Raw genomic sequence first — 27,933 nt, 5'->3', positions numbered from 1 at the left:
CAACACGTGGTCGTCGCGCATTTTTATTGTCCCCAATAAGTTGCGGTTGATTTCGTTGATGGTTTCGGTCTTCTTTGCACTTTTGAACTGCATCCTCTAAAGCATCGGGCTTATCATTCTGTTTACTCATGCTTGGTCGCCGCCAAAAAAACGAGAGAAAATCTACGACTGTAGTAGGAGACCAACCTACACGCACCACATTATGCATACATGTTCTCCCACATTAAGCCTACATGGCATACATTCGCTTTCTGCACCTGCCAATCTTGCAATTTCTGTAAATTCTGCAGTTTTTGAATTTCCTGTAAATTCCCTGTAAAATTCTGAATTTTGCGCTCTCTATTTTCAATTTTCTGCAGGGCTGAAAAAAGGGGATGAGACTCTGTTTTTCGGAAAAACCTGCACCTGCGAGGGGGCGGGGGGGGGGGGGGGGGGGGGGGGGGGTTGTGGGTTGCGCACGAAATGCCTGCAGTTTACATTACGTTACGCGATGGGGCAGGGGCAGCGTGAGCAGGGACAGCGCGCAGGCAGGGCTCAGGTAAGGCAGCGCGCAGGCAGAGCTCAGGTAAGGCTGCGTGCAGCGCAGAGAGAGAGAGAGAGAGAGAGAGAGAGAGAGAGAGAGAGAGAGAGTCCAATGCACCTAATCCGATGGCATACCAACAGCATAGATGTATGTACTGTCTGTGATGACATTATTGTTTTCAAATAGAATGAATAGAAGACTGATTATTACAATCTTTGCCTTGTGCCAGTGACTTCTTCAAAATAAGACGCTGGCTTTTTGTTTATTATACAAGGACACCTGTAGAAAGGAAGCTCCTTTGGAGCTGAGAATTGAGATTGCTTTACAAAAAGACACCTTACTCTGGACGAATCCATTCCAGCTGAAAGACCGCAAAGGGTGCAGAGCTCTTCCAAATCTCCTTCCTGCTAGAACATTTTTGTTGTATTGAGACATTATCATGTACTATTGAATGAATCAAATAGAGGACTAACATAAGGTTATAGATTCTGTATCAGGAAGGATCGGGCCAGTTCTTATAGAAGGCAATGTGCTACTCTTATCAAAAGCAGAGACATACCTTAATCAGAAGTTGTTTGGCAATGTCTGCAAGTGGAATAGGGTGAAGTTTATAACCTCCTTGATTCATCGCTGAAAGACTTTGAAGTCGAACCTGTCATGAACTTCAAATGTTATCAACTGTTGACAATGCTTTTAAGAACTTCACATACAGACAGAAATATGTCTTCAAAAGGTGATCTTTTCTTTGTAAATTCACAAGTTTAGCCCAAAAATTATGCCACTAAGTGATCTGCCCCGATCAGGCCAAAAAAAACACCCTTAGTATGAACCATTGTCTCAAGAACGAGGGGTGACACCCCCCGCTGCCCTTGAGAGCTAGCTGAACTGTATCGGTTACTGCAAAAAGTATGCAGTAGTTCAGTCATTAGGGTGTGGGTAGCAGTGGAAGGCACAGCACGTGCATATAGTGAGCCTTCCAAACCAATCCATCGAGTGATGGGACAATGGTGCATATCAAACTCATGAACCGAAGCTGGTAGCATATCCACAGTACCACATCAATGACTGAAAGTTGTCCCCATGAAAACAAGATTCGCAGCTGGCCGTTCAAAAACCAAATGTGACCCAGGAAATTGTAAGAGCTAGGAAACTGCCAGCCAAGTGACAAAGCCAAGATGTAATCCCGCCATACAGGCATGCACAAACTATAGAAGCAGCAAGGGGGATGTATTCAAAAACTGTGGCTCAAAGAGTCTGGTACACTACGTGTGAACCTTGGGGTGGTGCAATATGCTTTACCACCACGACTAGCAAGAGTACTCTGTACTCAAGCACATGAACAACTCCTGCACAGGACCTTTTTCAAGCCACCTGTGCGAAGCAGAACAGGCTTGGCCTCAAGAAGCTCCTATTTACATAACACGTCAGACCCAGATTCAGGCCTGCATCTTGACAAACCAGGAAATTTTTCCCAGGAACGTGCAAAATACAGTCTTGTCAAAGAGAAACCTTGTTACACCCAAGAGGCCTTTCTAGCATTCTTCTGCAGCAGAACCCTTTAATAGGAGTTCTTTACCTATCCACATGTTTTCGGCATGCCCACGCCCCAAATCAAAGAGGGTGTACAGAATTCCTACACTCCTAAGTTATGAACTTCTCTAATCGAATTAAGTGGGAGCCTAGTGTGGCACAGTGATAAGTAACACTTTAACTGGTAATTAACATGCGCCAACATTCGAAGACAAAACATTACCTCATTAAAATGAAGTTCCATGAGACAACTTTGTAAGAATGTGGCTTCCTGAGCCAGTTGAAAGAAGGCTCTATAATTGCCCAGACGGTAGCATCTAGCATGCATCACAAAGAGAGATAAATCAGTAAAGTAGAATAATCTAAAGATTCCATTTGGGCAGCTTAACAAAAAGGAAAGCAAGTTTGTAGCTCATATATGTTTAAGCCAAATTTAATCACAGCCAAGACGTAGAGACTAGTAGTCGAAACCTAGAAAACGAGAAACAAAATGATTTAACTGCAAATCTAACAATCAAGATGTACTGTATGAATACCTTAAGATTGCTCGTGTAAATTTGAGCTCCCAAGATTTCAATAATACGGCTGGACACTGGCGGAACCAAACTGATAATAAATCAGCCTGCAGCAAGGACTGGACACTGTCAAGAATCGCATTATTTGACATAACTTCCAAATAGTAAGCCTCCAAATACCTGATGATGTTTATTGCTATCAAGGTTCAGTAATACATAGTAAGCCCTGAACTCTGCTTCATTTGCAGGCTTTTCTTTACGATTGAGAGAATACAGGTCAAAAAGGCTTAAAAGAGACTTCGAAAGCTGTTGAAGATTGAGATGCGAATCGGACAAACGTCGCCCTGACCCTCGCTGATTGAGCTCATGTTCTGACAAGATATGGAAGCGAACCTGTAGTGTCCACAGCACCCTGAATTCTAAGAGGCCAATAAACATGCTCCTACTCAAACAGCTAGCGGAAAACAAAGAGGTGTAATGAAAACCATCCAACCTTCAAGCAAATTAACAATAACAAACCCCACAAGATTACAGAAAAGGTGAAAAAAAGCAGAAGGAGCCATAGAGAATGCAAAATAATTAAGCAAATTACCATCCAAAGCAAGCATCAGAAACTGCAGTTTGTAAAACCGTGACCAGGAAATGGAGCTGGAGTAGCAACAATTTAGTCAATGGAAAGAATGGGAGGCTAACTAAATTGCATTTTGTACATGTAAAGTGCAATTATAAGATGCCTCAGCATGCAGCTTTCACAAAGAACGTACTGGGTCAAAAACATACCAAAAGGCACGGACACATTCCTTAATCTCAAAAGATAATGTTAATCCCACTACTAAAGAGTCGTCAACAATGTATCGAATTGAAATGGAAACAGATGCATATGTCTTCATGCAACAGAAATACTTGCCAAAAACTTTTGGTTTAGACCTCGCTAGTATTCTCATGTTGAGCCTCCACAGACTTCCATATCCAATTTTAGCTTACTGGTCAAAAGAATCATTGTTTCAGGCCCCAGTACCTACACACCATATCTCTGTTCCTCGACCCCATTATGAAGGCAATGCTGTGTGGGCGTGTGCGCCTGCAAGCACATGCACACACGCCCATGTATGCATGTAATGTGCACATCCCCATGGTTGTGCAATTCTGCGGCAATCAATGCAATATAGATCACTAATCTCAGGTGAAACTCCCCCCACACAATCTGCGCAAAATGTGTGACTGCTAAGTTATGTAAGAGGCTAGTCTTCAATCAGTGTAGACAAACAGACCACTCTACGGCAGTTGTTACCCATAAAAAAACTATGCAAAAGAAAAAAAGGTGCGGTGAAAAGCAAGCAGCAAATACTCAAATGTGTCTGAAATCGATAGGAAGCATTAAATTTTCCTAGGACACAAGACTCCAAGGCAAATGGAGTCATCCAAGAGTCCTATGAATTGCTCAAGCAGAGGAAAGTGTTTTGTAAAAGTACATGCGTTTTGAGAGAGAGAGAGAGAGAGAGACGTTTGGACATACATCATGCAAGCGATTATGAATTGTACTTGATAAGTGTGAAAAAGTCAGCAACATACGATCTCTTCATACATATTGATGGCTTGACTGTTAGCTATGCGTTGCATACCGAGCTCTTGTCGAATAGCTCGGGTGCGGTCGAACAGGAAATTATGAATGACATCAAATGCAAATTCGGTGTCATCCAAAAGATTCAAAAGATACTGCAAAGTGCTCCACAAGATGCGTAAAGGACGCACATCCTCTGAGAGCAATTTCACACCTGTAAAGGTCCTGCAAAACTGTCAAAATCGAACAATTAGTCCCTAGGTTATTGATATTGTGCCGCTACTAACTTGCACCACCACATTCTACTGACCAAATATTTACCCACACCAATACACTCAATAAGTATTTAGTAGTCCAACAAAATAACTTTAAAAAAGAAAGAGCATGGCTGTGCATTTCATATTTGGGAATTAAAAAACGCTGAAGTCAGAGATTCCAATTTCCATCTGCTCAGGTACATGACAACACCATATTGCTTTGGTTTGGTTACATGATGTGAAGGTCGACTTCACCACCAGATTGTTATGAACAGATCACCTAATGTAAAATCATCTTCTTCAATTTCTGACTGTGTGTCTAGCAAAGTTTCATGAATCAGCATGCTTCAATGAACACACACAAACACACCTTCGTGCTTGCCTACATGCCGATTTTGTTAATTTGAGGTTAAAGTGAATAAAATAGTGATTTGATCATGATAAGAGAGAGAAGATGCTCAAAAGACCTTTCATGACTAGGGAGGAATTTAATAAAGGCAGCAATACAGTCTATAAATTGATCTTAGTTGGTATCTCTCTCTCTCTCTCTTAAAAATTAAGAGACATAGGTCTTTCATACATAATGTAGGAGACCCATTCTGTACCGCTGAGAACCATGCAACACTTAATTGGATGATTTCTCTCCCACCCCCCAGTTTAGTTTTAGAATTTGTATTAATCTTACCTCCTATCCAATATTGACGAGTGTTGATTCATTTGCTTTTACTTTGTACTCTACAGTTTGGCTTACCCTTACTATAGCCTCATTTCCACTTTTTACCCATTTAATAGGTGGTTTTCAGTTCATTTTCCCTTACAGACAGTTGAATCTTTCAGATGATGGTTGTGCATGTGGGCGCAACATCAACGCGAAATATTTCAGCCCTGAAACATTTCATTCTGAACATAGAGTTTCAGTATGAAATGTTTCACCTCATTGGAAAGAGGACACAAAACTTCAAACCAAAACGTGATCACGTAGAGAAATTCATTACCCAGAATGACTCAACTTTGTTAGCCATGAAAGGACATGAGCGTCTCAGCTCAAGTTTCATGTTGGGCGTTTCAATGTTGGGTGTAAAGGCCCTTCCTTCCTTGTTTACACTCATACTGGTGTGAACACACCCTTAATGTACCCTAACACATAAAATTACATTTTTATTCTTTGTGTACTATCGTAAGTAGTACATGCAAAAACTCTGCGCTCTCTCTCACGTTCGCTCTCTCTGCCGTACGAGTCCCTGCAGCGCTCCACCTGCACTTTCCTCTGTGCACTACAAACTGGTATCAGAGCCTCTTTCTAGGCATACAGCAGCCAGCGAAATCTGAGGCAGCGCGCGTAGATTGTTTGCAGATCTGAGGCAGCCTAAACTACTTCACGCAAGGCAAGCCAGACCCCGGTTCATGCATGTAAATACAGCCCTTGTGCTGCTCATGCACAACAGCAAAATCTGCGTCAAAAATTGCAGATTTGGTGCACAAAAGCTTCGAAATTTTTGGGACGTTTCATGCATCAGTGAAATTTTACTCAGCTGAGTCGAATTCATTGACATTGCTGCACATACGAGCAAGGAGTACTGGCTTGAACTGAATTAAAGCAATATAAAGAAATATCGAAAGGGGTGCCAGCGTTTGCGTTTGGGGCCAGTGCTCTCTTACTCCGTGTCTCGTGTATCGTGCATCTCTTTCAATTCAGTTGTTATTTGAAGTGCTTAAAGTTGTTTAGTCTGTTCTTTGTTGGCACGTGGTGCCCGTCCCCGTTACACCCTTCCATCGTTGGAAGCGTGCCAAATCTGCTCTCGCTAGCTTGTCCTGTTGCGGTCGGGTACTTCGCCATCCCATCGAGCCTCCCCTCTGCCATTCCCTTGCCGGCATCGAGTGCTCCTTTGCTGTCCATCATTGCCATCATCTAGATCTGCGTTTTCAATCCTGCTTTACACGTGAGATTTGCTGCGTTTTGCACACCATATCTGCGTTTTTGCAGCCAGCTTCCACCCCTTCATTCCTCTCACATCGGGATCGTAATTCAGCCCCGAATCTTCCCCTTGTGGCCATCCGCAATCGCACATCGAGAGGGATCCAAAGGTGCATCAAATCAGCCCCAATGGTGCCTCGTCTTGAGGAGTTACCAAGGTGATTGTCATCATTCGAATCAGTAGAGTCTGCACTTGAGGTATTGCATTGTGTGTACATTCCATTTACGCAATCTAATGCAGATACCACATCGGCAATGGTGTGAGGGGCCATTGAGAGGGTTGGTTGGGACTAGTGTCGCTCTTCTCTCTCTCTCTCTCTCTCTCTCTCTCTCTCTCTCTCTCTCTCTCTCTCCACATCTCTACTGCATGCATTCTCTCAGCCCCTCCTTTAGGGGAAAGTAAAAGGAACCATCATTCAAGCAAAAAGAAATCACTAACACAAGGAAAGAAAGAAACGATTTTGTGGAAGTGTAAAACTAGATCTTCACCATTTCAATTCCGCTGCACCTGCCAACCATATACAAAACTTAGCAAAGTTGATTGTCCAAAAGATGATGTAGCTGCAAATGCTATGAAGGGTATACCTTATGCATCAGCTTGCGGATCTTTGATATATGCATGGTGCCATGGTTGCCACACAGCCTGACCTTTCTCATGCAGTGGGACTTGTCAGTAGATTTATGTCTTATCCTCGCAAACCACATTGGGAAGCAGTTACGGGAATCTTTCAATACTTAGAAGGTACACAAGAGAAATGTATATGCTATGGACACGGTACACTAGAATTGCGAGGGTTCTGTGATCCAAATATGGCAAGAGATCTTGACAGTAGGAAATCCACCAGGGGTATGTTACTTTAGCTGGTGGGGCTATCTCTTGGTGTTCGAGATTACAGAAAATTGTGGCACCGAGTACTACAAAGGCTGAATATATTTCAGCCACAGGCCTCCAAAAAAAACTTACACTGTGTCCGGCCGGAATCATGACTTTTCTGAGCGAACTAGGGACACCATCTTATTCATGTGCTTGTTCTGATCTGTTCTGCACTATGTCCGGCTACTGTTCTACTTATCATATTATCCGAGCACAGATAAATTCCCAAATGGCACATTGCACCGAAAAATTTACCCGTTCATTTGAAATATTAATTGGTACCAATAAATTCATAAATCTATTCTGTGTGCACAAAAATCATTTTTCATTCTTCTGTAGCCTTGGCTAAAAATATTACACAAACTGTAGAAAATTGAAAGCCAGCCTTTTCCAAAGAGAGTATAAAGTGCCTTCGCAAGCTAAGTAGAAAGAGGATGACAGTAGCCTCGAAAAGATAGGCAATTCCACCAAAAGACTCTGCAAGAGCTCTAATGTCCGGCATTGCCCGCCAACTGATTTATGTGGCAACAAAAGGCAATGGATAAACAGAAGAGAGAGGGCACTTGATTCAAAGATGAGGGTGAAGAGGCAACTGATATCACAAAGAGACTGCAAGAGGATGCCACAAGATGAGTGTAAGGTGCAGCCGAAGTGAATGTTGAACTTTGCTCAAGATGAGTGCTCCGAACTGTGCTCAAGGGTTTCTTTTACTTACAGGAGGGAGAGCCTTCCGTTCCTTTAGTGAGAGAGTGCAATGGACACAAACAAAGTGATGAACACTGTAAATGAAGGTGCTGAGACTGAGAGATAGAGACAGAAGAATACGACACCAGAAAAGTTTGTCAAACCCTCCTCCGAAGGCCCCACTCTCTATGGCGAGAGTGGTCTACTATTGATTGCACAAATCTCTACAATGCTTTGGACTTGCCGACGATGTCAACGACGATGAGGACGACGACAAGACAGGCTGAAATCTGAAAATGCTAATGGCTGAAATCTGCTAATCTTGTTGTATCTGCTGCAAGGTGGTACCAAACGTAATGTACGTGGCGTATATGTACGTACTGTACGTTGTTCCGTACACGAAAATTTTTTACGTACGTAAAAATACGTACTCTTGTAAAAAAACCGCAAAGTACTAAATTTTCTAGGACATTTCCAATAAAAAACAAGAGAAGCCAACAACTTATAGAGACCTTCAAAGACACGTTTTACAAGACAACCATATACTGTGTAACTATTGCGTAACTATTGCAAGAGATTTGGATTTTTATTTTAAATCAGCACTGTACGGGCTTCCCACACCCCCCCAAAACCAACCACGAAAAAAACAAAAAAAACCAAAAAAAACCAAAAAAAAAAACAAAAACGGCGTACGGATCGTTATGTACGGTACGGATCTGTACATAACGTCCGTACGGTACGGAACGGATCAGTACGTACGTTTTGATCCAACCTTGATCTGCTGAATTCTGACTCTATGTCGGTGACAATGTCGATGACAATGATGCAACGACGACGCGCTGAAAACGCAGATGCTGAAATCTACAAATAGCGGGCTGAATCTGCAAACTTTGGTTGATCTAACCGTGCGGCGAGGATCTGTTGCGGGAAGGTGAGATCTGCAAAGTTCAAGGGCTGTTCTGCGGTGTCTTGATGCTGAAAATGCAAAACGCTGATGCATATGTTGGTTCTGTCACCGAGAAACTGCAAAACGCTAGGCTGAATTGCTGTCCAAAAACACTAGGCCTGATCTGATGTCAATATGAAAAAACGCTAGAGAATCTGCTGAGTCCTGCTGTCGCCAGGCTAATCTGCAAATGCAAAACCCTGGGGCTGATCTGCAATGTTGAAAAACGCTGGTCCTTGTTGGCTGAAAACGCTAGGTTTGCTGCCGGGGGGTCTTGCCGAGAGGGTGCATTGTTGAACACAAGGTTCCTGCTGCCTCTTCTACCAGAAAGTGCTAGCGCTTGGTTTTCTTATATACTTGCTTGTCAAATTTCCCTACCCAGTTTCACAACAAAGTCACTTATTAATAATAAGTGAAAAATGACTAAAATAGGAAAAATAGGTTTTCTGCACTGTAAAATGCTCCTGATGGATTCTGATGGTAAAGCTGATGATCATGCTGTGTGCAACCAAAGGATATGCATCTACTCTCTAAGTGTCTGGACATGCACGGTCTACGAACAGACTCACAAAAGTGCCAGATCACTTCCTAAGCTAGGCTAACTGAACTGAACTGAACCCTAGGCATGAAGTAGCTTGTCCACGTACACATAGGGTTAGATGTACACGTGACAATGAGCAACAAAGCACTGCAGTGGATGTCACAAAAAATACGGAAGCGTAAACTCACTTTTAATTGTACTTCAAATACTCAAGAGAATTGGAGAGAGAGAGAGAGAGAGAGAGGAAAAGCTTGACACTTCATTGGGGACCAGAAGATGGGCTGGTCCCCCCCCATAAAGAGAATATCTTTATTACTAAGGGAGAATCTTTACAAGCACAAGAACGGGGCAATAGCCCGTCCTCTATTCTTTCTTTCTGCTTCTGATTGAGAGAGTGCGAACGCTACTCTCTGAATACTGAGAGGATCTTCCCTCTGCTATGAGATTTTTGGGAAGCTCTCAAAAACGAGAGTCTATCTTCCACAAAACTCAACGAAAGCTCTCGAAAATGAGAGTCTACCTTCCGCTAACTGAGTCCCTTTATGCATAATTATTCCTGCAACAAAAACAAGGGAGAAACACGCAAAATGCACGCACACATGCTTGCTGTAATTTTCTGCACATAACCTGAAAATTTTACATGAGCACCTTCCAGAACCGAAAAAGAGACCTTTTCCGCGATGGTGTACGCGTAACGTAGGTAGAGAAGAACTAGATTCTATATGTATTTTGCTGAAATTCAACCTAAAGGAGGTGATTAAGGGCTGCAAACAGAGAATTTAAAGCCACCACACTCTACGAAGAGAGTGCCTGCTGCAACTTCTCGCGATGAAACCTCACCAAAAGCTGGCTATGGCTATGAGAGCCCTTGTTCTAGACAATGGGAGCACGAGGCCACCACATATGTCACAAGGGGCTGCTCTCAAGCTTCCATGGAGGGCTCCAATGCGTAGGGCATACTCACAATAGGGGGGGTAGGAGCACTGCCAACACTAAAAATGGGGGAGTAAGGCCTCCTAAATAGCCATCAGGGAGAGGGGGCGCTAGGAAGAGAGAGAGGGTGAGAGTGAGAGTGAGAGAGTTAGTTTGCATTGGTAAGTGTGCCACTTGGCACACTCACTTAATAACTTTAAAAACCCTTCAACTTTCACTTTTAAAAATCCCTAGGCTATTAATGAAGTGTGCAAATTAACTCACAACTGCACACACAAATGCTACTAATGAATTGTTAGCTGCTCCCCAGCGCAATGCCGTACCGACACTGCTCTGGCATTACCTGTTCGCACTTGTCCGGTCATTTGGTCCGGCATAGACAATTTAAAAATACCTTAACTGACTTATCCTAAGGCCGTAAAATGATTTAGGCATTAGGGTTATTATTCTAAGGACCCCATCTCATTCATGTGCTTGCACTAGGGCGCGTAATTTTCTGAGCCTGAAATCTGAGGCTACTATCTACCCCTTCATTGAAGACCCGATTTCCCAATCGCTAGGGCTTCAGGGTATTTTCTGCTAGGGTCTCCCTGAGGTGCACTGGCCCAAACTTGGGCGCACCTGAGGTCCCAGAACTGCTAAATCTATTCTGATGTGCACACAACTAATTAGATAATTCTTTTCTCGTAAATAAATTAATTATTTACAAAGTCTGACTTAGTTATATCCCTCTTGGTTCTAAACAGTTGACCTCAACTGTAGAGCGTCAACATAACTGTGCAAGATATCTAGGTAGTCCTTAAGATCGGACTCAGTCATCCACTTTGCATCTAAAGGAGTGTAATTCTTGAATTTGACTAAATACTTTCGATGTAGACTCCCTGACTTGAGTTGTCTCTCCGAGTGGTGTATGATCTGTTCAGGTTGAAGGAGTTCCTCAGTCTCTTCGACTTCTGGAGAATCTTCGTGTACTGGCGCCACTGGAGGAGGTCCAACATATGGTTGGAGGAGACTGACATGAAAAGCATTATGGATGCGCCAGTTAGAAGGCAAATCCAATCTGAAAGTCACGTCATTGACTTTATATGTAATTTTGAAAGGGCCGTAAAATCTATGGGAAAGTTTGACAACTTTCCCTTTTCCGACCCGCTTTTTCAATCTACCTTTCGCAAACCGAAGCAGGACATATTGTCCTTTTTCTAGATTGAGATTTCTTCTGTGCTTGTCTGCTTTTCTCTTCTATTGCTCTTGAGTACGAAGAATCGCTTGCTTTACTTGTTGATGGGCAATATCAATATTGCGCACAAATTCATGTACGGCGAAGATGTTTTCTTTGGTCACCATAATAGGAAGTAAGAGTGCCTTCCCATAAATAATTTCAAAGGGAGCTTTACCAGTTGAGGAATGTATGGTATTATTATACGCAAACTCAACTATTGGTAAGTACTGTTCCCATTCGGATTGTCGTTCCGAAACATAGCACTTGAGGAGATCTAAAACAGTGGCATTAGCGATTTCGCTTTGACCATCTGTTTGAGGATGATAAGCTGATGAAAAATCAAGCTTAGTTCCCAAGTTTTCGAACAATGCCTGCCAAAATAGACTAGTCATGCGGGGATCTCTATCACTGACAATAGTCTTTGGCAATCCATGGTGTTTAAAAATCTGAGCTAGAAATATTCTAGCCATGTGATCACCTTTGATCGTCTTCTTTACTGGAAGAAAATGTGCTTGCTTACTGAATCTGTCTATTATAGTCCAGATTGCATCATTTCCATTCTTGGATCTAGGAAGATCCGTAATAAAATCCATGGCAATACTTTCCCATGGCGTGTTAGGCACAGGGAGCGGCTGAAGCTTGCCATAAACTTTATGTCTGTCATATTTTACTTTTTGGCAGACTAAACACTCACGTACATGTTTTTCAATGTCCGCACGGAGTGTTGGCCAAAAGAAATACCTTTCAAGGGCACTAGTGGTGGAAGCAATTCCCCGATGCCCGGCATAAGGAGAATTATGTGCTTCATCCATCACCTTCTGTCGTAAGGGCTGAGCTATGCATATTGCTTGTTGACGATAGAGTGTATTATCCCTAATGGAATAAGGTGGCTTTGAGTGACCAGCTTGAAGATCTGCCCAAATTGTGGCGAAGTCTGGATCTTGAGGATACATCTCGCTGAGAGATTCTAGTTCCTCATGATAAATTGTTGTTAGTGCATTGATCTTTGGACGCCTGGAGAGAGCATCTGCAACTGCATTCTTCGTTCCAGAAGTATGTAAAATCTGAAAATGGAACATTGAAAGAAAGTTGGCCCATCTCATCTGCTTTTCTGATAACTTTCTTTGTGTGAGAAAGTAGCGAAGACTTTGATGATCTGTCTTGATAATAAAATCAGCTCCTAATAGATAGTGTTTCCAAATGAAAAGAGCATGAATTACTACCATTAGCTCTTTCTCGTATATGGAGACATGTAACTCTGCATCTTTAAGGCGCCGACTTTCATAGGCTATCGCGTGACCCTCTTGGTTCAAAACTGCTCCTACACAATCTCCAGATGCATCGCAGTATACCTCGAAAGGTTTGCGAAGATCAGGGACGGTGAGAACAGGTCCGTGACTGAGTAGATACTTAAGCTTTTCGAAAGCTTGTTTTCGTCCAGACCCCCAATGGAATGGAATCCACTTCTTTGTCAGGTCATGGAGGGGACATGCTATCGCGGCAAAAGCTCGAATGAAATGCCGATAATAGGAACAGAGGCCAAGGAAACTTCGTACATCATGTACTGTAGTTGGCGTAGGCCTTTCTACAACTGCTTGAATCTTATCAGGACCATTTCTCACCTGATTGTGAGATACTATATGGCCCAAATAGTGGATTTCTTTTAGAAAGAACTCACTCTTCTTAGCATTCACAAATAATTTGTGTTTGCGTAATTCTTCAAACACTAAGGCAAGATGCTTATAGTGTTCGTCTTCCGTCTCTGAGAAGATTAAGACGTCATCAAAGAAAACGCATGTGAAGCTTCTATATGAGTGGAAGATTCTATCCATCATTCTGTTGAATGTGGTTGGTGCATTAGTGAGTCCAAAAGGCATCACTAAGAATTCATACAACCCGAAAGTTGTTCTAAATGAAGTCTTATGCACATCTTGAGGAGCTATGCAGATTTGATGATAACCGCTCTTCAAGTCTATACGACTAAAAACACTTGCTCCTTGTAACTTGTCAAGAATGTCGTCAATCCGAGGGATTGGAAATCGATTCTTGATTGTGATCTTGTTTAGAGATTTATAGTCTATGCACATGCGGAATGTGCCATCCTTTTTCTATACTAGCAAGACAGGTGAACAATATGGAGAAGTACTAGGCCTTATTAAGTCCTTCTCCAAAAGTTCGTTAACCTGCTTGAGAATTTCCTCTTGCAGCATTAGACTAACTCGATAAGGGGGCTGATTTGGAGGAGAACTTTCTGGATCAAATCAATTGTATGATCCTCAGGTCGCGAAGGTGGAGTTCATTTGGAAGTTCATCTACAAAACAATCTTTATAACTTTCTAATAACTTAAGTCCTTTTTGCTCTAAAGAGGAAGAAAGTTGTGAAACAGACACATCTCTCTCTCTTGCAAAAATCAAGTACGCTGAAACACACTTTTTCATTTCTTTCTTGATGGCAATGTGATTGGCGATAGGGATACGCCAATCACCTGCATCTGCAAGTACAAGGTACTCCTTTCCTTTATGAGCAAAGGATAAGGTTTTCTGAACATAGTCCGGAATGGGATACATCTTGTAGTGCCAAGGCATTCCCAAGATAACATCGCATCCTTCAAATGAAGCTAGTAAAAAAGACTCTTGATCCTTGTAGTCGTCGACCTTTAGATTCAACTTCCCTATGATTAGAGTAGAGTTTGAATTCTGTCCTTTGAAAGCAGATTGTGCTTGAATAGAAACTCCAAAACGATTGGGCTGTAAGTTCAGGTCATCAGCTAGCTTGGTAGAGATGAAGTTGTCTGTACTGCCAGGGTCAAACAAAATGAGAGCCCGTTGGTTGTTGATGCTACCCCATGCTTTAAGAAGAGCTCTTTCTTTTCCATCCTTGGTTGTATTTCCCTGTACATCTGGGACTGCATTGGAAGAGGGTGGTTGTGGAGGTTTGGTAGGACAATCACCCTTCATATGACCAACTTGTCCGCACTAAAAGCATCTTCCTTCACTAATGTAGGTTCGCAACTCAGCAGGAGAGAGATATCTCCCTTTCTTGGGCTGATTTGGCTTTGCTTCTGCTTCGCAGGCGGTTCTTTTCTTCTTTTGAGAAGAAGAAGTAGAGGTAGGCTGCTCATGGAGAGCCTTTTGCTTAGCATGGTAAGTGCTTTGCTCCATCTTCCTGGGAGTACCCTTGTCATGTATTCCATCAGCTATGCGGGCTGATTCCATAAGTATCTGCAAGTTACCTCGAGGGTAAAGCTTCATAGCCTTTTGCAAGGCTTCATGCAATCCTGCTTCAAACTTGCGCATCTTTTCCGAATCGTCAATCTTCTTGAATGGAGTTGAATGTTTTCTGCCTGTGGTGCTTCTTCTTATGATGCTCCTTCTTTCTATGCTTAGACTCCTTATGGACAGGAGTCTTTTCCCTCGAATGCACTTCTTGCTACGAAGGATCGTCAAGAAACATGTCTTTCGGAGCAACGATGTCATCCAAATCCTTCATGAAAGAGAACTGAGGGGAATCAGGGGGATCCTGCTCTTGAACCTTTGGGATAAACCGCACATGACATTCTGGAGGTTTCCTGTGCCTCTCGTGCATGCGGGAGGTTCCAATCAAAGGATCTTTCCTTGGTTCTGGCGCCTTTGGGTTCTGCGGGATTTCTCCCGACCCCATAGGCATTTTCTCCTTCCCTTTCTCAAGAGTATGGAGAATCTTTTGGACTTCTGGATGGGAGAGAGCTTTTTACAACTCTTCCACCTATTGTTGAAGGAGAGAGAACTCTATCTCGCGTCCTCCCATTTCTGCAGTCTGCAAAGAGTCGTCAATCCCTTAAGGAAGAGAGAGATGACCTTGCTCTGATACCACTGTCACAAAAAATACGGAAGCGTAAACTGACTTTTAATTGTACTTCAAATACTCAAGAGAATTGGAGAGAGAGAGAGAGAGAGGAAAAGCTTGACACTTCATTGGGGACCAGAAGATGGGCTGGTCCCCCCCCCCATAAAGAGAATATCTTTATTACTAAGGGAGAATCTTTACAAGCACAAGAACGGGGCAATAGCCCGTCCTCTATTCTTTCTTTCTGCTTCTGATTGAGAGAGTGCGAACGCTACTCTCTGAATACTGAGAGGATCTTCCCTCTGCTATGAGATTTTTGGGAAGCTCTCAAAAACGAGAGTCTATCTTCCACAAAACTCAACGGAAGCTCTCGAAAATGAGAGTCTACCTTCCGCTAACTGAGTCCCTTTATGCATAATTATTCCTGCAACAAAAACAAGGGAGAAACACGCAAAATGCACGCACACATGCTTGCTGTAATTTTCTGCACATAACATGAAAATGTTACCTGAGCACCTGCCAGAGCCGAAAAAGAGGCCTTTTCCGCGATGGTGTACGCGTAGTGTAGGTAGAGAAGAACTAGATTCTATATGTATTTTGCTGAAATTCAACCTAAAGGAGGTGATTAAGGGCTGAAAACAGAGAATTTAAAGCCACCACACTCTACGAAGAGAGTGCCTGCTGCAACTTCTCGCGATGAAACCTCACCAAAAGCTGGCTATGGCTATGAGAGCCCTTGTTCTAGACAATGGGAGCACGAGGCCACCACATATGTCACAAGGGGCTGCTCTCAAGCTTCCATGGAGGGCTCCAATGCGTAGGGCATACTCACAATAGGGGGGGTAGGAGCACTGCCAACACTAAAAATGGGGGAGTAAGGCCTCCTAAATAGCCATCAGGGAGAGGGGGCGCTAGGAAGAGAGAGGGTGAGAGAGAGAGAGAGAGTTAGTTTGCATTGGTAAGTGTGCCACTTGGCACACTCACTTAATAACTTTAAAAACCCTTCAACTTTCACTTTTAAAAATCCCTAGGCTATTAATGAAGTGTGCAAATTAACTCACAACTGCACACACAAATGCTACTAATGAAATTGTTAGCTGCTCCCCAGCGCAATGCCGTACCAACACTGCTCTGGCATTACCTGTTCGCACTTGTCCAGTCATTTGGTCCGGCATAGACAATTTAAAAATACCTTAACTGACTTATCCTAAGGCCGTAAAATGATTTAGGCCTTGGGGTTATTATTCTAAGGACCCCATCTCATTCCTGTGCTTGCACTAGGGCGCGTAAGTTTCTGAGCATGAAATCTGAGGCTACTATCTACCCCTTCATTGAAGACCCGATTTCCCAATCGCTAGGGCTTCAAGGTATGTTCTGCTAGGGTCTCCCTGAGGTGCACTGGCCCAAACTTGGGCGCAGCTGAGTCCCAAGAACTGCTAAATCTATTCTGATGTGCACACAACTAATTAGATAATTCTTTTCTCGTAAATAAATTAATTATTTACAAAGTCTGACTTAGTTACAGTGGAGCTAACAAGGAGTTGTCAACAAGGATAGAAACCAGTCCACTTGCTGAAGGTGGCTCCTGAAGACCAACATTAGGGAGGAACTCCAAGAAGACAATGAAGGAGACTCTAATGACAACAAACTTCTGGGAACCTCATCTTTGTTAACTTTGGCTCCTGAGTTCTAGGAATCTGCTGGACATTCCATTAAAGGAACCCTAGAGTGAAAGAAGTAGTTTTCTGGCACTGCTGGCATCTGCAGCCACCAGCCATACTATGGATGTTGGTATACACTAACAAATTTACATATACACTCCTCTACAATGCTAGGTTTTCAATACCTCTCTCTCTCTCTCTCTCTCTCTCTCTCTCTCTCTCTCTCTCTCTCTCTCTTTTCAGCCTTTTTCTCAGAAATTGCAAAAATTAGCAGGCAAAAATCAGCAAATATCAGGAAAATCGCAGGAAATTGCAAAAAATTCAAATTTCAGCATTTTTCTCAAAAATTGCAGAATTTGCAAGAATTGCAGAAATTGCAGAAAGCGGGCATTTGTTGTAATTTGCAAAAATTGTAGAAAATGTACGCCATGTATGCTTAATGTGGGAGAACATGTATGCATAATGTGATAAGCCCGACCCCTTAGAAGATGCAGTTCAAAAGTGCAAAGAAGAAATGACCGAAATCATTAACAATATCAAACGCAACCTATTAGGGACAATAAAAATACTTGAAGATCGCGTTTTGGCCCAAGAAAGCAAAATCGTTGCAATGGGAGATCGTGTGACGGCCCAAGACGAAGCGTCACTCAAGAAGGAGCTCGTTGAGGCATGATCACGAAACACGCTGAGGCATGATCACGAAACACGCTTGAAGAGGGAGAATTGCAACCCTCTGTAATAGAAGAACTCAACACAATCAAAAAGCAAGTGCGAGCCATCAAAGAGGGGGAAGAGAAGCATAAAGAAATGACTACTTCTTGGGTGGACGTTATTACAAAGACTCAACAGAAAGCAGATGAGGCTGAGAAATGGATTAAGGTTGCCAAGAAAGGGAAAAGCAAGGAAACAATGTCTACACCCACCATTATCAACCTGACACTAGAAGAGGAGCAAGGAAGACTTGTAATCTCTCTACATGTGAGAATTTGCGGCCTTAAAGACAAAGATTATGTAGACGAAGAGGTAAAAAAACTCATGGCTTTGATGGGGATTCATGAGCCGATGCACTCAAAAGCCTCGAGAGTGGGCAACAAGAAAAATGGGAGCAAGGGGGAAACCTCGAAAGAAAGCGCACTCATCCTTTGTTTTCCCTCCATGGAAGCGAAGGACTTTTTGAAGAAGAGACCAACTCTTAAGAAGACAGGTATCTTCCTCAGGGACGACCTTACCCTCTCACAGATCGCCAATATGCAGGAGGTGATGCCAGAGATTAGAGCGGCAAGGGAAAAAGGTAAGATTGATTTTTATCGAGATGGAAGAGTGGTGAATTTGGAGCCACGTTCCACATGACAGTGTGAGGCCTATGGGACCACACTCAAAGTTGCTACCTGAAATTGTAATGGATCTATGCGCCTTGATGTGGGTGCTTTTGAGGAGAGTTTTACCGAGAGAGACATCATCTTCTACTCTGAGACACATCAGGCCCCTAGGCAGTCTATGCCTAACATTAGTGGATACAGATGGGATACAGCCTGTAGACAGGAGACACGATCAGAGCGCAGAGGGCAAGGCTTAGAAGGAGTGGCAGTGTTATTCAGGGAGGAATTGCAGCCATTGATACATATAGCCCGCAGGGATGAGCCAGCTAGGTACATGTGGGTTAGATTGAGAGCAGAGACAGACAGATATCTTTACATTGCTATTTGCTACTTTCCCCCGAGTACGTCAGTATATGCACCTCCCAGAGGACAGTCTCCCTTCTCTATTTTGAATGATGACAAATGGGAGTTCTCTAGAGATGGTGACATTATCATCCTAGGGGATTTCAATGATAGGATTGCCCATCATCAGACAGTATTTTACAATACTTCAGAGGAGATGCTGAGAGAGCTTGATGTTACAGAGACGGGCCTATCCAAACTATCACAGGATGGGGAACATACTGAGCAGTGAGTATGGACGGCACTTGATAGACATGGAGACTGCACATGGATTGGCCATCTTGAATGGCCTACAGAGATTTCCCGCCGCAGGAGGTTTCACGTGCTTTCCACACAGATATGGAGCCAGCACAGTGGATTATGTCATGGCACAGAAGAATCTCATCTCTAGTATCCAGGATCCACAGTTGGGCCCACACCTGTTGGGGTGGCAGTGGATCATGCTCTTGTGTCGTTGATCGTCTCTTTCCAGTTCAATGCAGCACACAGGCCACGGGTAGCAACCCCTACTCGCTACACCTTCACGCACGAGACGGATTATGTATACATAGACGGGATCTACAGACGCCTATGCACTGAGGAGTGAGGGCGACCTCTAGAGGAGATTACTACTATACTAACACAGACATTACATAATGCAGCAGCAGAGGCATACCCACGTACCCAACCTGAGCAAAGTCGCCGTTCACGGAGCATGCCTAAGAACAGCTTGTATGATGAGGAATGCCACCATACTAGAGCTAGACTTCAGAGGGAGGTGCTTTTGAGGGACATCACTCACAGACAATCACAGTAAACTTTCGACGCCTAGTGCGAAGAAAGAAGAGGGCATTTTTGGCTGGACTAGAGCAGGACCTATACCAACTATTCTTGAGTCAGGACTGGTGTGAGGCATGGCGGCTCTTTCATGAGCGCCCCCCCCCCCCCCCCCCCAACCACCACCATTATCTCTACAGAGACCGGGAGTCAGTACGCGTCATCTTTGTACACAGTTCCTGGACGGCCACCCCTTCCCGACCCCCCAATCCATGCCCACACACGTGCTTTTTTCAACGTTGAGATGGTGAAGAAGGCCATCGACAGGATGAGGACGGGGCGAGCATATGATCATGATGGCTTAGTGGCTGAGCATTCCATGCATGCCAGAGATCTACTAGCAGAGCTTCTAGCAGTTATGTTTAATCGTGCCATGTGTGAGGGTTTGCCTGATACTTGGAGCCTATCTACGATTGTACCTATCTTCAAGTCAGGAGACCCTATGGAGCCTAGGAATTATCGCACTATCATGATTGGACACACATTGGCACGGTTGTACCCATCCATTCTTGAGCAGCAGCTAAGTAGATGGGCAAAGAGGGAGGGAATGCCTGCAGCTGGGCAAGCAGGGTTCAGGAGAGGTTTTTCTACTCTTGGCCTTATCTTGACACTCAGGGCCATCATTGAGGAGGGCAGATCCCGCGGGAGACGGATCTATTGTAGCATTGTGGACTTCCGCAAAGCTTTTGACACAGTACCTAGAGCTAGATTGATGCGCAGATTACAGGAGATGGTAGTACCCACAAAGTTCATTTGGGGGATTATGGCGTTGTACAGATCAGTAGTAAGGCATGTATGCACCTTTGAGGGTCTATCTACAACCGATTCACTCCACCATTGGTGTGAAGCAGGGTTGCCCACTCTCTCCTACTCTATTTGGTATGTATGTAGATGAGGTTTCTGACTACATTGAGAGATATGGTGATAGAGGTGCATCGCTGGCAAGGACATGGATTCGGCTATTGTTATATGTTGATGATATTGTGTTGATCTCCGACTCTCCGGAGGGGATGCAACGACACTTGGATGCTTTGCATAGGTTTGCCCATGAGTAGTTTGTCTGTCAACCTTGGTAAAACCAAGGTCGTGGTATTTAATACCACCCCACAGTGAATCACGAGGTCAACGCCCGCATTTACATACGGCCAGGAGACGGTGGAGTATATAGATGCTTACTGTAAGGTGCAGCAGAATGAATGTTGTATTTTCTCAAGATTAGTGATCTTTATTGCTCAAGGTTCCTTTTAGTTCTTAGGGAAAGAGAGAGCTTTCCGTCTTATGGAGAGTGCTATGATCACGAACAAAGTGAGTGGATATTGTGCGTGCAAGTGAATGAGACTGAGAGAAGGAGAGAGAAGAGATACGACACCGAGAGGTTGTAAAACCCTCCTCCGAAGGCCCCACTCTCGTCGGCGAGAGTGGTCTACTTTGATTGCACAAAGGTGTACAATGCGAATGCAATGGACTGATGCCGATGACGACGACGACTTGATGGCTGAAATCTAGGATCTTTTATCTGCTGTTTTTCATGGTCTTCTTGGTGGCTGAAAATGACTGTTTTGGCTGCGTTTTTATGGCTGAAAATGGGGGAACTTCTGCAACCAACCTGGGGCTGATCTGCTGCTATTCCATAGGCTGAAAATCTGCGTTTCTGACTGCTGCAGATCTGCATTCTAGGGCTGATAACTGAGGTTCTTCATGGCTGAAAACTGATGATCTTTACGGGGCTGAATCTGTTACTTCTTGTGGTCTGAATCTGCTACTTTTTCTATTGCCGAAATCCAAAACGCTAGAGACTGAGGTTGATCAAAAACGCTAGCTGATCTTCCAAAAACGTTGGGCATGTGAAAAACGCCAGGCATGTGATGGTCTTTCCGGCGACGATCTGATGCAAAAACGCCAAGGGCTTGGCTTTCCGGCGATGAATGTTGTTGAAAGCGCTAGGGATAGGAATCTACTGCTTGGAGAAAACGCCAAGGCTTGGGATCTTGCTTGGAGGGAATCCACCAAGGTTCTGCTGAGAAGTTGCCTGTTGAGCAAGGTGCCTCTTCTGCCAGAAAGTGCTAACTTGGGTTTGCTTATATATTAACTTAGCAAAATTGCCCTACCTACTTTTGTTGGAAAGTCACTTAAAAATAATAAGTGAAAATCCCAATAAATAGGAAAATAGGCTAAATGCATTGGAAAATTCCCCTAACTGATGCTAATGGATTCTGATGGGAATTCCGATGATCATGTTGTGTGCAACCGGAGGATATGCATCTATGCTAAGTGACTTGGCATGCACGGTCTACGAATAGACTCACAAAAGTGCCAGATCACTGCTAATCTAAACTGACTGAGCTGACGGGAACCCTGCTATGGTGTAGCTTGTCCACGGACACATAGGGTTGGGATGTGTCACATGACACTTACACTTACCTTGAAGTGGATTTTAGTGGACCAACATTTTCATTGAGGAGAGCAGTAGAGACTAGATTGACCAAAGCCCATGCGGCATTGGATAGATTGGAGAGAATGTGTTCAGTTTCAGGAGCCTCGGACGAAGCTCTGACTCTTTGACACTCTGGTGGCTTCTGCATTTCTCTATGCAGCTGAGATATGGGGGCCTTCATTGGATCATCACAGGAGGACACGTGGCACTGATGGATGGGAGAACATGGAGAAGCCTCTAGTCTCTATGATCTCGCGGCTCATTAGAGCCAAGGCTTCAGTACCACGTGCCATTATCCGAGCAGAGCTAGCTGCCCCCCCACTAGTGGCTGAGGCGCTCACCAGATCTGTCTCCTTCATACACCGCATGTGGAAACTTCCTAGAGACAGATACACCCGTCTTGCACTTGAATCCTCTCGATAGTTAGCCATGCAGGGAGATACAACATGTTGGTATGGGGAGATGACATCATGGTTTAAGGGGCTGGGTTCAGCATAGACAGATTGCCCCCTTTCAAGTACTCATTGGATGCACCCTCTCTGACTGTTACACAATCCGAGATCACCAGGCTCATCCGCTAGGACCTGACTAAGCTAGACACCAGGAGGACATGGATACAGTCGGCACAGGAGTTGGACACGAAGATGGCTTTCTACAGAGAGCATCTTTTCCAGCTTACGAAGGACGGTTTTGTGACGAGGCCCAGATACATGGACACCCACTTGTCTCATGGGATACGATGTGCTATTGGCCAAATACGCACATCTTAACACCATCTGCGGATCGAGACTGAGAGTTACAGTGGAGTACCAACAGAGGCCAAGACATGCCCCCTGTGTGACATGGAGCCTGAGACAGAGTTACACCACACATGCCACTGCCCCATCTACTACGAGATACGAAGCCTCTACCACTGCTTGTTCAGAGATGGCTTTGGACCACTCTCCAAAGTCATGAGGTACGAGGATCAGAGATGCCTGGGTTTGTTTATGCTCGAGTTGCGCAGACACAGAGAGAGCCTGATGTGAGGAGAGGCTAGCCAGTCTCAAAGACACATCATAGACTTCTATAGAGAAGACACTCGACACTCGGAGGAGCTACTACCACGTAGAGCTTGTCGCCTCACACCAGAGGCACACTGATCGACCGAGCGACTGAGCTGGGGAGATCCAGACACCCACGACACATGCCACTGCCCCGTCTACTACGAGATACGAGGCCGCTTCCACTGCTTATTCAGAGATGGCTTTGGACCACTCTACAAAGTCATGAGGTACGAGGATCAGAGATGCCTTGGTTTGTTTCTGCTCGAGTTGCACAGACACACAGAGAGCCTGATGAGAGGAGAGGCTAGCCAGTCTCAGAGACACATCACAAACTTCTCTAGAGCAGACACTCAACGCCCGGAGGAGCTACAACCACAGCAGAGCTCGTCGCCTCACACCAGAGGCACACTAATCAACCGAGCGATAGAGGCACACTGATCGACCGAGCGACTTAGCTAGGGAGATCCAGACGCCCATGACTGCGGAGACTACACAGCATCGACGGAGGCTACATCAGAGGATTCGGATCACTTTGGCCCGACATGCACGATGCCTGGTCAAATTGCTGACCATGGCGGAGATTGATGAGATCCGCCAGCGACCTATGCTCGATCTCTTGTTATTTCGCTATCCCAGCTAGCTGCTTAGTTCACACCTACCAGTTTAGGATTCCATAGTATTTTTATTTTGTCATTTTGTTACTCTGACTTTGTATCAATCCACCACATTGTAACGTTCTGGTCTCATAGGTCACTCTGGCTTTTTGAAGACGTTAATATAACATTTCATTTCATTTCATTTCTCTCTCTCTCTCTCTCTTCTTCTTCTTCTTCTTCTTCTTCTTCTTCTCTCTCTGTACAAGGAGTCTTGTGAGATGCTACAACAGTCTGCTCAATAGGAGGTACAATACTAAGACCATAGGGAAGGTCCCCTAGAGGATATATTCATCAAGGGAGCCTACAAGGGGAATGTAATATAAACTACTGTGGCGTGTGTAAGGCCGCTGCATCTGCCCTAGGCTGAAGGAAAAGAACAACTGTAATCGTGACCACTGTCTAATAAAAGCAGCACTCCACCGCTGCCTTGGAGCAGCCTGCTGTCGTGTCCCGCTGACTACAAAGAGTAAGAGAATTTTCTTACAACCTCCCAGTAAGGCTGTCTCATGCGGTAGAGTGCTGTAGACTAAGTAAGGATCTTAAGGCATTGGGGCTTCCGTACAAACCACACTGTAATAATGAATCACCCTTGTGAGAAAAATCTGGAATCATGCTTAGGGAGCCACGCAAGTAACCAGATGCTGACGAGATGAACAAAGGATCTGCATCTGCCTCGAGAAATAAATGAGTCCCTGGAAGAGGCGCCATCCTAGTAACAGATCTCTAAGTGACAAAGCCATGGTGACTCTGCTCAGAAGCATACAAACAGCACACAATGAGCAGGCCAAGAACAGGTACAATTGAAATCCTCACTAAAAGAAATGGGCATAGGCCAAAGGCTAAAAAACTGACAGAATTTATAAAAGCCACAAACACATGGTTCCAGATGTTTGTTTTTGATATCAACATGACAGCCATCTAATGGAATGGAGTGGACTAAACACAACACCAGGGATAGACTTTCAACAGAACAAAAGAAAAAGACTGGCAGCCTAATAAGGGGAGGTGCACGGCAGCAAACCTTTTTAACAGCTAGCTGTTTGGATGTTTTGCTAGGATTCCTGTTGACACGCTCAAAAACAGCTAGATCCCTCAATCTCTCCCTCTGCTCGCGCTCCTTTACTGTTCCACAACAACAAAAGCATAATAATTAAAGATACCTTGAAATGGTGCTCCTAAAGCTATTTTTCATGATGCTCAATTCTCTCAAATAACAGGCTCCTTCGGAAACAGCGAAAAGCTTTACATCCACTTACAAGGACACATGTCTTCGCACGTTCCCATAATGAAGGGAAGCGTTGCATCATCAGATACTTCAACATTTTCTTGTGCAGAGAGCATTTGATTCTTAGGCGTTGTAGCCTCCTGACCACCTTCACTGCCACGAAAACAAACCTCTTTCTGCAAACCACCTCTCTCATTGCTGGACGTCCCTGCCTTACCCATATGATCCAAAGCAGTGGACATGGAATGCTTCACGCTTCCCTGTTGCCCACTGTTTCTACCAGCCTCTCCTTGCTTGACATTAGATCCTTGTTTACTGTTTAGGGAATGTGTGCTGGTACCAGCACCTACTTTGTCATTTGATCCTCGCCAGCTGTTCTGACGCCACTTATCCCTATTTGCCACACCTGTATCAAAACTGCTCCGACTATTGTCACTATCATTGGGCCTTCTTATAGTTGCCACATCATGGTATCCCCGTTCTGCTTTGTAAGTATTGCCAACGCTTTTGGCTCCCACCTGAAATGTTTGTGGGGCATCATCACCACATTCATCTGCCCAGCTACCTGTGACTGCACCCATACCTTCCCAATATCTGTTTGTTGCTAAAGAACCTGATGTACTTGCAACCTCATCGTTTCTCTGTCCAGTTCCATCTCTGATTATTAAAGGCCGATAACTGTCAATTTTTTCTCCAAGGCCTCTTGAGTTGGATACTCTTGGCTTTTCCCATCCATTGCTACCACCTTGAGCCCTTTGCAATTCAACTGCTCCTCCACTTCCAGAAACACGTCCTGTTGAATGTCTTGATCCTTGGCTAGATTGGCCGACATGGCCTAAAGATCCGTGGTTGGAAGTTATAGAATAGTCCCTAAATCCCTGCTGAAAACTAGCAGCTGTCCCTCTTATCTCTGAAGTGGCATTGAGGATTGTAGCTGGGATGCCATGATTGTCATGCGTGTTTCTGCCTGACGTATACCCTTGGTCATAAGTAATATTACCTCCACGTGCAAATTTGTCTGGAACAAGCCGATTCGGCTTGGTTTGATGCCTTCCCCATGAGGATTGTGGCTCACTTTGCTGGGCATAGAAGCTTTGTTCTTTAGGATTCACATTCCACTGGCCATTCGATGTGCGCATGGTAGGGAGGCCTTGTGGCTGAAAGGACGAGGATTTGTATGACCGTTCCAGCTGATGGGCACCCTGAAATTGCCCCCTGTCTAAATAGCCTGAAAAGCTATCTACTGCCTGCTTTTGTGATCTCCATTCCAACCTACTGTCACTCTCCTTAGTAGCACATTGAGTTGCGGAATCACTCCAACCTCTCCCAGCTTGATGAGACTTCTGACCCCATTGGCCTCTCGTATGCTGTTGCTGCTGCTTGGCTGCATAAGCACTTCTGCCATCAGGTACCCACGGATCCAAGTTAGGGTTGTCGCAATGTCTGCCAAAACTAGGGTTTCGGTAAGTTCTGCGCGTAGAGGACGTAGAGGAAGAAGATGCGGAGGAGGCATTGCTGCGAGGAGACACTCTAGTTGCCATATGATGCAGAGACTGCTAGATGATGCCTTTGCCGCTAGCCCATTTCGATTTAAGCATGACTCACAGGCTCTCCGAAAACAATCCGCACGTATTCGAGAGAGTGGCAGAGAGGGAGAGCCTCACAGCACCTTTCCGCGACAACGTTGACCGTTCACACAGTGAAATGGCATTAAGGGATGTTAATCAATCACAGGAATCCTCTTTATGTTCCCTTTTCAATGAGGTGCTCAAATTCTCAATGATCACTATAGACTATAATATGAGCGCACATGAAGTGCACTTCTCTCGCGATCACTATCTACCAACATAATATGGCGGAAGGGGGAGCTCTTTACACGTGTCGCAATCTGCGACCTGAAGGTTAAAGTCCAAAATGAATTTGCATGCGATAAAGAGGGAGAGAGGGGGGGAGAGAAAGAGGCCGTCGAAGGCGGCCGGCCGTACTAGTAGACTATAATATGAGCGCACATGAAGTGCACTTCTCTCGCGATCACCGTGGGTGAGAGCTACCCTCGTCAATCGTCAACAAGGGCCACCTCCAAAATAGCCTTCTTAGACGTCACTAAAGAACATCTCACTTTTCGAAGGGATCTATGGCTAGAACATGATGATCACAAAACAAGTGTTGTCAATTGTCACTAAAGGAACGCCACACTTTTTTCGGAATCTATGGCTGAAAATAAGTGTTGGAAAGAATCTTGGTCGTTGATTGGAATGTCAAGTTGTGAACCCGATGGGAGCTTGTGTGTGAGACATGTTTTGTGCGCAATCCCTGGTGGCATTTGTTGACATCATGTAACCTTGTTGCATTTGAAAAATGATGCCCAATGAACCCTACTCCTCAATTTTGAAAATTTTGCTAGAATGAGGCAAAGTTTCGCACTAAAATACAGGGGCGAATCGCAAAAGGCTGCATGATGTACACCTTCGTTATGTCATAAATATCCATGCCTTACCTATGAGTGAAAGTACCCTAAATTATTTAGCAATATCCTAATATAGATTTAAGGTGGATGAGTTAATGTAGCATTCATGGTTAATACATTTGATTAAGCACATGAACAAGATGCTATCACTTAAGTAAGATATTGATACAAAAGTAAGATTAAGCATTCATGGTTGAAACATTAGATTTGAATGCTTGAAACATTTGATTGAGCACATTAGCAAGATGCTACCACTTAAGCAAGAGATTGATACAAAAGTAAGAGTAGATTAATACTTAGAGAGTGTGTACATTGTGTGCTCTTAAATAGAGCAAGATAGGGATATCCATAAGCACAAGTGACATCACAATCTGGTTATCTTTCCACATAGATAGGTCGACTAGGATTACAATCACACGGGTTTGCACATATGCCTTACATATAGGCATACACATGTAGAGGGAGTTTCATATAAATATGTTGCAATAAAGCCAGCACCCCAACAACCCTCCCCTTTAGGGTT

General features: G+C 44.2%; 1 protein-coding gene across 2 annotated transcripts; it reads right to left on the bottom strand.

Moving 5' to 3' along the window:
• Positions 1-635: 635 nt before the first annotated feature.
• On the bottom strand, positions 636-26,644 carry SAC3C (SAC3/GANP/Nin1/mts3/eIF-3 p25 family). 2 transcript variants are annotated; one of them, XM_086508776.1, is made up of 8 exons: positions 24,975-26,644; positions 24,740-24,840; positions 4,191-4,362; positions 2,749-2,987; positions 2,590-2,675; positions 2,277-2,370; positions 1,083-1,175; positions 636-927 (listed from the first exon to the last, which is right to left on the bottom strand). In XM_086508776.1, exons 1-8 carry the CDS (start codon positions 26,482-26,484, stop codon positions 730-732), a joined length of 2,493 nt encoding a protein of 830 aa, XP_086364902.1. In that variant the 5' UTR covers positions 26,485-26,644; the 3' UTR covers positions 636-729. The 2 variants fall into 2 exon arrangements, with proteins under 2 accessions (XP_086364902.1, XP_086364901.1); XM_086508775.1 differs by having other exon boundaries at positions 2,749-2,961; positions 4,141-4,362; positions 24,975-26,643.
• Between the last annotated feature and the right edge of the window lie 1,289 nt (positions 26,645-27,933).

This window comes from Adiantum capillus-veneris, chromosome 3 (genome assembly GCF_014529385.1).
Source record: "Adiantum capillus-veneris isolate H3 chromosome 3, ASM1452938v2, whole genome shotgun sequence".
In the NCBI taxonomy this organism is placed as follows: Eukaryota; Viridiplantae; Streptophyta; class Polypodiopsida; order Polypodiales; family Pteridaceae; genus Adiantum; species Adiantum capillus-veneris.
Note: the sequence above shows the minus strand (reverse complement) of the source record. Positions and strands in the feature narration are given on the sequence as shown.

Excerpts from the sequence above, each read along its gene's own strand:
- SAC3C (XM_086508775.1), bottom strand. The coding sequence starts at position 26,484 with ATGGCAACTAGAGTGTCTCCTCGCAGCAATGCCTCCTCCGCATCTTCT. Across the intron at positions 2,371-2,589 it reads TTTACACGAGCAATCTTAAG|ATGCTACCGTCTGGGCAATT; the intron begins GTATTCATACAG and ends GATGCATGCTAG. Across the intron at positions 928-1,082 it reads CCAAACAACTTCTGATTAAG|GAAGGAGATTTGGAAGAGCT; the intron begins GTATGTCTCTGC and ends ATGTTCTAGCAG.